General features: G+C 34.8%; 1 protein-coding gene across 1 annotated transcript; it reads right to left on the reverse strand.

The window, feature by feature from the left end:
• Positions 1–1,763: 1,763 nt before the first annotated feature.
• Positions 1,764–11,922, reverse strand: LOC133674835 (GDSL lipase-like). Its single transcript, XM_062096103.1, has 5 exons — positions 11,490–11,922; positions 11,222–11,340; positions 2,839–3,069; positions 2,481–2,739; positions 1,764–2,324 (listed from the first exon to the last, which is right to left on the reverse strand). Exons 1-5 carry the CDS (start codon positions 11,743–11,745, stop codon positions 2,032–2,034), a joined length of 1,158 nt encoding a protein of 385 aa, XP_061952087.1. The 5' UTR covers positions 11,746–11,922; the 3' UTR covers positions 1,764–2,031.
• Positions 11,923–12,562: the final 640 nt, after the last annotated feature.

Genomic DNA, 12,562 nt, shown 5'->3' on the forward strand with positions numbered 1-12,562 from the left:
GCCCTAGTCTCCTAATCGATGTGAGATAGTGACATCATCATGTATGCCCATACCCACACATGGTAGGCCTCCCAAGAGGTTTTGTCTCACTAGAACCATATAATAAGTTTTGTCCTTTTTAAAAGGCATCTATTGAGGAGAGAGGTGTCTTTTGTGCTTATAAGCGACTAAAGTCTTCGTCTCCTAGTCAACATGGGATAGTGATATCATCATAGCCCTCCATACAAGGGGCTTGGGTAGTTGCACATGGCTGACATTCCCACAGACGGTGCCAATAATGATGTGTGTCCACACCTATACATGGCAGGCCCTCTAAAAAGTATTGTCTTACTGGAATCACATAGTGAGTTTTATTCTTTTTAAAAGGCGCCTCTTAGGTAGAGAGGTGTGTTTTGTGTTTATAAGTGATTAAGAATCTCATCTCCTAGCTGATGTGGGATAGTGATATTATCATAGCCCCCTAGGCGAGGGGCTTGGGTAGTCGCCTATTGCTAACATTCCTATAGACAACGTCAATGATGATGTGTGCTCACACCCGTTATGGTAGGCATCTTAAGAGGTATTGTCTCGTTGGAATTACATAGAGAGTTTTGTCCTTTTTTAAAGGTGCCTCTTAGGGAGAGAAGTGTTTTTGTGTGCTTATAAACGACTAAAACTCTCGTCTCCTAACCGATGTGAGGTAATGACATCATCAGAGACAAGTAAATATAATTTTAAATGGTGATTTTAGATATACATTTTATTAAACATTTGATTGAAGCCTAACCAAAAAGGTAATTAGAGAATTTTGAAATTCTCAAGATAAGTAAACAATAGAATTCTCAAGTAGATGAATTATTTTAGCATGGACCAATAATTAAGTGTCATCAACGGTTTTATAATTATACAATTTCTCATTGCAAGAGCTTATATTTGATGGATTAGATTTCTTACAAAAAATTATTTACAAGAAATTAAATACAAAACATGCTAAATGATTATATTTTTTTTTAAAAAATAAATTAGTAATGTTTTGCTCTTCTTATTTTGATTTATAATTTCCTTTATAAAAAAATCCTTGCAATACATGCAGACATTGACTTTTCAAATTAACCTGATTTAATTAGGTTTGATACGGTAAAGTTATATATGATATGACTTTTATGAGTTGGTTTTTTACTTTAATTTATAAAATAATTATAAATATGTTTGATTAGAAATGATTTAAATCAAGAATTAATAATTTTTTAACTTTTAATGTATGGAGTCTACTTATACTAAGTTCCTTTTTTAGATTTATTTATGAAAAAAGAATTTCTAAATTATAATTCATAGTTAAAAATCAATTTTCATGAACCATACCAAATACACTCCTAATTTTGTCATTGTCGACTAACGAAGACATAATCAGACAGTAAAGGTCCGAATCACCTGGCTTAACCGGCAGGGAGGGCAGCCAATGCTCCTAATTTGTCATTGCTTGATTCTTGGCATTTTACACTTGTTCCTCGTTGAACGTGTGCAAAATTCTTATTGGTGAGAGAGAGCTAGCGAAGCATACCTGATGTTGCCATTGTATAAATCGATCGAAGTCTTGGGATGGGGGAGCTAATCATCACCAAAAATTCGTTCTCTTGGGTTTTAGAGCTTTTTTTACCCAACAAGAAAGTTAATTTTAGGGCTTTTTTGCAAGAATCCTATTCTGAGGTTCTGAAGAAACATGAACACTAGGACAAGTTGACAAGGAAGATATTTCGTCCACCCTTGTATGGAAAAGAAGCCAATTCAAGCGATGAAAAACATTTTCTCAGATGGCCAAACAAGGATAGCTACGTGGGATTCAATGTTAGGCAAGTCCTTGTAGCTGCTTTATTTACACCAATAAACATGCCATTTTCCATTTATTCATACAACATGGCAGTTTGGTATGTGGTAAAATGACTCTAGCAATGATGAAAGCCACTCTCAGACACCCTCTGAGTAATGGACATGCATTCCTTTATACCCACACGGCGTTGAGAAGTTGATTGGACTATAAAGGCAGGCAGAACTTCAGTATTGGAAGTGTTCTTCATCAGGGGCATCCAATATATCAGCTATTGTGAGCTTTTCCTTGTCGAAAAAGAGGTCTTCTAGCTTGTATGGCCCTACTGAAGGTCCATCCTTCCATAAAGTCTTGGCGATTTGCTCATGGATCCTCTCTGTTGGATGGCCAGAATCCCACCAAATATAATCATCAGCGTTATCGCATAACTGGAACTCCACGGGCTTCCTTTTGCCTCCACAGCTGAAGACACCACCATACGGTCCAGTTCCACAGCAAGCATTCACCCCCTCTTTGAAACCTTGATTTTGGGTCAATAGCAGTTACTTTGCTTGTAAGTAATTGAAATTAGCTTATCCCAACAACATACTATAACATTATATTGCAATAGAGCCTACGTTACTCTTCTGAAATAAATTCTGCAGCACACTACTTTAATCAAGGAGAGCACACATACCATAGCTTGCGGGATTATTAATTCTGTCATAAAGCCAGGTATAGAATTCAGGATTGCAATACTTGAAACCTTTCAGCAGTTGCTCGAGGCTTGTGAGTACAGCATTCAAAGCATTATTGTGTGCCAATGCAAGACCAGAAGCTGCTTCAAAGCAACCGCCTTCACTGGACTTGGGGTTCCTAGCTCTCATGAGTGGCATGCAACCTAGAGGACACAAGCTGAGAAATCCAAATTTTCTGGCTCCTTTCTCATACAACACCTAAATAAAAAGGACAGACACAGTTAACATTAATCAATTCAACGTCAGGTTAATTACCATATAGATGAAGTATTAAATGTAGTTAATTAGAAGGTTCACCTGAATTGCATTTGTCAAGTTTCCAATGACCATCTCAACATACACTTCAGGCACAAAATATTCTTGCATTTTCGGATTACCTAGATAACCTGCCACGTAATCGTTGCTTCCAACACTGATGAAATAGACTGCCTCTGATAAAAGAGCTTTTGCCTCTGCTTCTCCTAGGTTTTCTGTCAATGACTTTTGCACCTCTTCAAAAGATCTTAACTGTGTCTGGAGGTCAACCACCTACTAGTGAAAGCAACAAGTTAAGAAACCCTTTCACTTTGAATTGGTGCAAACCCCGATTCCATCTCCAGCCCAATGATTGGATAGGTAATTGATGAGTTAGCTTTATTTATTTATTTTTAAAAATGTATGGGTCCGGTAAATACATCTGATATGCTTGGACTTCACAGTTAGTCAAGTTCAAGGTGTTTGGACTTGGTATACTAACACTGATCTGGCACGCATGCCAGAACCAATATGTTTGGACTTGGTAGTGCACCAAGTCCAAGGTAGCGTGGGTCTGGCACGCATGCTAGACTCAATACACTTGGGTTTGATAGTCAGCTAAGTCCAAGTAAAGTCCAAAGTAAAATGGGCCTGGCACGCATGCCAAACTCAATACGCTTGGACTTGGCGGTCTGCCAAGTCCAAGATTCAAGGTACTTGAACTTGACAGTTAGCCAAATTCAAGGTGGCATGGGTCTGACACGCATGCTAGATACAATACGCTTGTGCTTGACAGTCAGCCAAGTTCAAGGCGTTTGAACTTGGTAGTCAGCCAATTCCAAGCAAAGTCTAAGGTAATGTGGGTCTGACACGCATGTCAAACCCATTGTGCTTAAACTTGACGGTTAGCTAAATCCAATGTACTTGGACTAAGTCCAATGTGGCATGGGTCTGGCACGGATGCCAGACCTAATATGCTTGGACTTTGCAATTAGCCAAGTCCAAGGTGTTTGGACTTGGCAGTACGTCAAGTCCAAGGTAGTGTAGGCTTGGCACGCATGCCAGACCCAATACACTTGGACTTAGTAGTCAACCAACTCCAAGATGTCTGGACTTGGTAGTCAGCCAAGTCCAAGGTGGCATGGGTCTGGCATGGATGCCAGACCCAATACATTTGGGCTTAGTAGCGAGCTAAATCCACGGTGCTTGGACTTAGCGGTGTGCTATGTTCAAAATAACATGAGTCTGGCATGCATGCCAAACCCAAGATATTTGAACTTGGTAATTAGCTAAGTCCAAGATAATTATCATCTGTTAAATAATACATTTATCTTGTTTGATTTATTAAGGGTAAAATAATATTTTTAATTTAACATATATATAATCTCTTTGTATTTACATTAAAACGAGCACTTTAGAATAAACAGATTAATGAGAATTCTAGCCTCTTTCTCTTTTATGTTCGTATTTCTTTTATGTTAATTTGAATTGCTTTAACAGAGTATCATAATATTTTTTTATGGAGTGATATTGTTTCTTTTTCTGCGAATCTGGTATTTTGTATTTCCTTTAGCTTCTGTAGTTTTGTATTTACGTTATGTTTCTACAATTGTTTTTGTATTTTATCTTCCCTTCAATTTCTGCAATTCAGTATTTGCGTTCAGATTCTGTAATTTTTTTGTGTTTTGGAGTAATTGTATAGCTTCGAGAAGATATTTGTTTAGTTTCTGCAATCTGGTACTTTGTCTTTCGCTGCTTTTGCGTTCTGATTTTCTTTGTTTGTTGATTATGGCTACTGAAAAGGATAATTCACTTCAGCCTGTGAGTGTGAGGTTGGATGGAAAGAATTATTTGTACTGGAGTTATGTAATTATAAATTTCATTAAGGGTAAAAAGATGTGGGGATATGTTAATGGAACTTATGTGATACCCAAAAATATTGAAGAGTGGGATGCTGCTTTGATAGATAGATGGAAAGCAAACAAAGCAAAGATTATTACTTGGATCAACAATTTTGTTGAGCATTTCATAGGTATGTAATTGGCAAAGTATGAGACAACAAAGGAGGTTTGAGATCATTTACAAAGGTTATTCACACAATCAAATTTTACAAAGCAGTATCAATAAGAGAATGACATGCGAACTCTTCATTAGAAGAATATGAGTATTCAGGAGTTTGATTTTGCTATGACAGATTTTTGGGATCAATTGGCTCTTACAAAATCAGCAAAATTAAAGGCATGTAGTGCCTATATTGATCGTAGGGAGCAGCAACGATTGATACAATTTTTAACAGCGCTTCACAGTGATTTTGAAGGACTTAGATATTCAATTCTGCATCGTTCTCCACTGCCTTCTGTTGATCAATTTGTTATGACAGATCTTTGGGATCAATTAGCTCTTATGGAATCGATAAAATTAAAGCATGTGGTGCCTATATTGATCGTAGAGAGCATCAACGATTAATACAATTTTTAACAGTACTTCGCAGTGATTTTGAAGGACTTAGAGGTTCAATTCTGCATCATTCTCCATTGTCTTCTATTGACTCTATTATCAGTGAGCTATTGGCTTAAGAAATACATCTTTAGTCTTATTTTGAAAAGGGAATTCTATCTGCTTTGAATCCTTTTGTACTAGCAGTATCATCTAAATCATTCTCTAATCATTAGAATAAGCCTTACAAAAGGGTTGCCTTCAACGAGTACAGTTTTTGTAAGCATAAAGGTTATTGAAAGGCTTAGTGGCCTAAGTTAAGACAACAGAATTAAGCTTGAAAGTATGCAGCCAGTCACAATCTCAGGGTTATAAACCATCACACCACAATATTGCTGCAGTAGCTTCATTAGGCTCTATCACCGATCCTAGTACTCTGGCTGAGCAATTTCAAAAGTTTCTCTCCTTACAAACATAAGCAATGTCCATTTCTCCTTCTGTAGGTCAGTTGTCTCATATTTTCTTAGGTATGTCATATTATGAATGAGTTTTGGATTCTGGTGCTTCACATCATATGTATTCAGATTCTTCATCTTTTACCTCTATGTCCTATTTGCCTTCCATTCCTGTTATGACTGCTAATGACACTCTCATGCCCTTAGCAGGTGTTGGTTCTATTGTCACACCTCACTTGTCTCTCCCTAATGTTTATTTTATTTCAAAACTTAGATTGAATCTTGCTTTTATTGGTCAATTTTGTAATTTTGATGATTATTTAGTCATTTCTTCTTCTTCTTTTTGTTGTGTATAAGATCTGCAGTCTCAGAAGCTGATTGGGATAGTCTGTAAAAAGAATAAACTATATATTTTGGATGAGTTAAAAGTGTTAGTTGTCACCGCTGCTACTAGTACTGTTGATTTGGCTTCTTTTCATTTAAGTCCTTCATATTCTATTTTTTATTTATGACATTCTTGTTTATGTCATGTTTCATCTTCTCGTTTGAGGTTTTTGGCATTCATAAGAGTTTTAGGGAATTTGTAAACTTGTGATATTTCTGATTATAGTGGATGTAAAGTAGCAAAATTTTCCTCTTTACCTTTTAATCAAAGTATTTATGTTTCTTTTTCACCATTTGACTTGATTCATTTTGATGTATGATGACCTTCTCTTGTTGCCACAAAAGGAGGGTCTTGATATTATGTTTTATTTATTGATGATCATACTCGTTATTGTTGGGTTTATTTAATGAAATATCATTTTGAATTCTTTAAGATATATACAGCCTTTCAAGCTCTTGTCAAAACTTCACATTCTACTGTAATCAAATGCTTTAGGTGTGATTTGGGTGGAGAATATACCTCTAATAAATTTTGTCAGTTGCTTGCCATAGATGGAACCATTCACCAAACTTCATGTATAGATACTCATGAGCAAAATAGAGTTGCTGAGAGAAAACATATGCATATTATCGAAACTGCTCATTCTTTCATATTGTTTGCTTCTGTTCCTAGTGAGTTTTGGGGAAAAGTTGTCCTTACTACTGTAAATTTGATTAATACAATTCTATTTTCTCATAATTCGAGTTTATCTCCTTTTGAAAAGTTATATAAATATATCCTTGATTATTCCTTCTTTAAAGTTTTTAGTTGTACTTATTTCGCTCTTCATCCTCATGTAGAACGCAGTAAGTTGTCCTCTCGATCTACTATTTGTCTTTTTGGGTTATGATGAAGGTAAAAAAAGGTATCGTTGTTTTGATCCAATAACTCATAAACTTTATATGTCTCATCATGTTGTCTTTCTCGAGTATATACCTTTCTTTTCTATTTCATCCACTACTCATAACCTTACTACATCTGATCTTATTCATATAAATCCTTTTTTTGAGGATTTTGATAGTTTATCATCTTACGTTCCTAGTACCTCTGGTACCCCTCCCCATGTTCGACCAATTTATACTCATCAATCTACAGGTATTGACATTTTACTCTCTAGCACACCTGAAGCTCCATTCTCATCTACAACCCCTCAAACTTCATATGAAATTATGGATACACCTCTACATCAATCCATACGTATTCATAAGTCCACAAAACTACTAGATTTTGCTTATTCTTCATCATTTACTTCCTTTTTAGCTTATATTCATTATCTCTCTGAGCCCTCTTCCTATAAAAAGGAAATTTTTTATCCTCTTTGGCAGCAAGTTATAGATGAGGAACTTTCTGTTTTGTATATGACAGATACTTGGGATTTGGTTTCTCTACCTCCTGGTAAGAGTGTTGTTGGTTGTTGTTGGGTGTATAAGATCAAGACTAATTTTGATGGGTTTATTGAACGATATAAAGTTAGGTTAGTTGCAAAAGGATACTCTCAACAGTATGGTATGTATTATAAGGAGACATTTGCCCCTGCTGCAAATATGACTATTATTCGTACTCTTATTATTATAGCTTCAATTCGTCAATGACATATCTCTTAGCTTGATGTTAAAAATGTCTTCTTGGATGGAGATCTTTAAGTAGAAGTTTATATGACGCTTCCTCCCAGTGTTTCACATGACTCTGGATATGTTTGTAAGCTCAAGAAAGCATTATATGGTCTCAAATAAGCACCCCGTGCTTGGTTTGAGAAATTTTTTGTTGTGATCTAGTCTCTTGAATTTGTTTCTAGTAGGCATGATTCTGTTCTTTTAATTAAGTACACTGATGTAGGTCGTATCATTTTGTCCTTATATGTTGATGACATGATTATTACTGGTGATGACATTGATGATATCTCAATTTTAAAGACAAAGTTAGCTAGACAATTTGAAATGAAGGATTTTGGTTATCTTTGATATTTTTCTGGGTATTGAGGTAGATTACTCACCCAGAGGTTACCTTCTTTCTCAGTCGAAATATGTTGCAGATATTCTTGAACTGGCTAGACTTACTGATAATAAGAGTGTAGATACTCCAATTGAAGTTAACGCAAGGTATTCTACTTCTAATGGTTTACCTTTGACAGATCCTACTTTATATCATACTATTGTTGGGAGCTTATTATATCTCACCATTACTCGTCCAAATATTGTATATGTTGTTTATGTTGTTAATCAGTTTGTTAATTCTCTTACTATTGTTCACTGAGCAACTATTTTTCATATTTTGCGATATCTTCAGGGTACAGTCTTTTAGAGTCTTTTACTTCTATCCACTTCTTCTTTTGAGTTGCGTGCATACTCTGATGTTGACATGACAGTGATCCCACATATCACAAGTCTGTTATAGGTATTTGTATCACTTAAGGTGATTCTCTTATTTCTTGGAAGAGGAAGAAACAATCTATTGTTTCTCAATCCTCAACCGAAGCAGAATATCATGTTATGGCATCTACTACCAAAGAGATTGTTTGGTTACGTTGGTTACTTGCGGATATGAGAGTTTCACTTTCTCATCCTACTCGTAAGTATTGTAACAATCAGAGTTATATTCAGATTGCTTACAACTTGGTTTTTCATGAAAGAACTAAGCATATTGAGATCGATTGTCATCTTACTCATCATCATCTCAAGTGATGCAACCATATTATTCGATAGTTTCACCCACATTTAACTAGTGTTTTCCTGTGTTTTATATATAAAATGCCTTGATATTCTTTGTTTTATGTTTTGAAGGTACTTTTGGATGAAAGATGCAAAAAGAAGTAAATTGGAGGTAATTGGCAGATTTGACCTTTAGTTGATGTTTTGTGCATAGCGTGAGCTCTAGAGGTCGAAATGAAGTGATTCCAGTGACATTAAAAAGCTAACATCCATACCTTTATGAAAATCTAAGGCAAGAAAATAAAATAAGGAAGAGTATGGAAATCGCAACCTTCAAAGTCAAATCTCACAATCTGCCAGTGTTGACCTTCGTCCATTCCAACTTGAATATCTGGAGCTACAGAAGTCAAATTGATGCAAACTCAATTTTGTTGGAATCCTGACTCAAAGTCCTATCAACGCTCCAACTTTTAGAGAACAACGATGTCATATGAGGGAGATATGAGTTTTCAAAAATGACAACTGAATTCTACCTGCAAACAGGTTTCGTGAAGAAACGAGTTCAAATTACGTTCCAAAACATCTAAACCGATATCCAAGTTTTTATTTCAGTAATTTAGCTCCTCTAAGTCAAAGATTGAAGATTTCATGCAAGGTTAATTCTCCTTTTTTAGGAAAATAGTTATTGAAGTACTTAAATGTAAACTGTCTACTTAAGGGAGGACTATTTTGTAAAATAGAGACGAGGGTTTCCTAGGATATAAAAAGAATGAGAGAAGAGAAGGGGGGCAGCTAGCCAATAGGAGAAAAACACCTGCTTCCTTTAAGAAACCCTAAATCATGCATTCTTCCTTCTTTTTGATTAGTTGTTCAACAAACATGCAAGGATAAACTCGTTTTCTTGGTTGCAAGGACACGGAAACCTTCGGATTTCAAGAACTGTGAGATTTATTTAACCTTTTCTTTTCAGTTTATATAATGAATATGTTTGTTCTCCTATGCTTATTTTTCCTATGATTGTTTATTTTAATTGCTAGAGCGTACTCTAAGTTATTACTGTAGACAATCTATTGCTAAGTTTGATATCAAAACCGGAGTTGTGGTATATGAACTTGTGAAGCAACTGAGTTTAATAATTATGGCGAATCTACATTATTAATCTTAGGGAGAACATTCAATCAAATCAAACATAGACTGCGGACAGTTATGTTTTCTTGATTAATCAATTTATCTAGTTCTTAAGACTGCCATTGAATTAAATTACTAGTGCGAACACTGTGGTTGTTTGATGGTTAGGGTTAGTTATATGACGGATTCGTTAACTAACCAATGCTAAGAAGAGATAAATATTTAGAATATAAATTGATGTTTCGTTTCCATGATCAATTCTGATTTCCATAGGGGGATGTTTACTTGCAACCAAGGTGTGTTCTCTTGATAATTTTCTGATTTTATTAAATTTCATTTGATAGTTTTCTTTTTTTATTTTTTTTGCTTTAGCCTAGATAACGTTTAAACCCCCTAAATTGCATATCATCTAACATAAAAATCTGACTTGAATCTTTCTCGTGGAATCGACCCCTTGCTTGCTCTATACTATCTTGCGTGTTGTGTTTTAAGCTAGGGTAATTAATTTGTGCGACCGCGACATTGTAACATCAAGCATGGCATCATTACTTTGCCTTTTGTTTCTTCTTTCTTGCAAATTATAGATTTTTTTACCAATTCGCATTATGTTTCTTATTTTTGTTTTCTAGTTGGCAAACTCTCGATACTTGTATCTACCGCATCGTGAATTTGAGGGGAGATGTTAAATAATACATTTATCTTGTTTTATTTATTAAGGGTAGAATAACATTTTTAGTTTAACTTATATATAATCTCTTTGTATTTAGGTTAAAACAAGTACTGTAGAATAAACATATTAATGAGATCTATAGACTCCTCCTCTCTTATATTTGTATTCCTTTTGTGTTAATTTGAATTGCTTTAACATCATCCTTCTATTGGCATGCCTAGAGGAATGATTGATCTTCTTTTGGTCAAACCTCAGAAAAGAACTCTAGTCTTCTCTACTAATTGACCTCTTAAACTCTAGTCTTTCTAAATCTTTTTAGATGTATCAAAGTCCTTCATGGACCCACTATATTTTTATCAGGTAAGGGATATTCATCCCTCATTCAAAGTTATCAGAGCATGACCCTACGGGCCCTCTACGAGAGCTTCAAGAAAAAGGGTCGCGATCTGAAAAAACTCTCTACTACCTTGATTATTTTAGAAGATACTGACTTTACCGTCAAAGAATCTAATAGTTTCCCAAATTGTTTTTCTTATAGGTATTCAAGATCATCTTAGTAAATTTGAAAATAGTTAACATATACATTAGCTACTATCCCAAACACCAAATAACCTTTTATATTTATATGTTCCTAATTTTTTATCACCAGAATGTAGATCAATAGATTGCTTATTAATTTTCATACCAGCCCTTGATTGGTCTGAGGAAGAACTCCAGCCCCTCCCGAGGCGAAGTTAACACCATTTGTGAGATCAGCAGACGGTTGATAAAATGGAGGAATTATCGGCAATTTTGCATACTCAGCTGTCCAGTTCACACAAATACTTGGTTACGTACTGAATAGAAATAACCACTCAAAGGAAATAGGTATTATGACAAAACAATCAGTTATTTATGACACTTTGACCATATAAAAAAGAGAGTCGAGAGATATGCGTGGAGCACATAGGTACCAATAAAATCAACAAAGACACGGCCATCGGAGAAGCGTCCTGTAGGGGCTTCAAAAAAACCATTCTGGCCATAAGGTTTCCAATCCGCTCGCATGCCGGCGGTGGTGTTGATGTAGTTATTGTTGCCAGGGTCAGCAGTGGAGTCCCCAAAGATGAACAAAGCACTTGTCGTCTTCTCCGGCAGACCATAACATGGCCTCAAACTAATTGATAATAACAGTGTCACAAATAGATAAAATAAGTTGAGCCTCGCCATCGATCCGGAAGGAGTAGAGCTAGGAACAGTTACAAGCTCCTCACTTCTTGAATCTCCTCGATAATTATAAAGACTTGAAAAAAGAAGATAGGGTTCAGTTAAACAGTCGAAGTCTTCCTATGCTCCTGGATATTATTATCACTTCGTTATCACCAGAGCTCCAAGATAAGTCTTCTACCTATCAGTCTCGTACACCTAACCTGTTTTCTTAATGCATTTTTTAAACTTAAAAAAAAAAAAATCCTTTGTTATTTAAAGATTTTTTTTATTATTTAACTTAAAAAATAAATCTCTTTGTTATTTAATTTTTTAAAAATTAATCTTACTTTTTTTCTTTCAGTCTCACTTGCCTATTTTATTTTTTTATTTTTTTTAGAAAAACAAATTATTATATCAGATTTCATTAGTTTAGCAGTTTAACTCGAATTTATTTAAGTATTTTAATTTTTGTTTTATAAATTTATCATAGTTTCATAAACTTAATCACGAGTTTAACTAGTTAACCTGAATTAATTCAAGTTAATTTATTATATTGTTATCTTAGTATTTTTTTAAAAAATCATTCAATAATCTAATTTTATTATATAATTGTAAATTTACAAAAAAAAAAAAAAAAACAGATCCAATTTTTTTTTTTAAAAAAAGGTAAAGATACGGGGATGAATAATAGCATAGACCATTAGCCTAAATTTGAATTGACAACAAAAAATCAGTCACAAAACATGAGAGCCAAAAAGCAATAGAGACACGTAAATTAATTAACATTAGAGAATAGAAAGTTAACAGAATGGGTGTGCTCTGTCAGTAATTATGACAA

Source organism: Populus nigra, chromosome 15, assembly GCF_951802175.1.
Source record: "Populus nigra chromosome 15, ddPopNigr1.1, whole genome shotgun sequence".
Taxonomy (NCBI): Eukaryota; Viridiplantae; Streptophyta; class Magnoliopsida; order Malpighiales; family Salicaceae; genus Populus; species Populus nigra.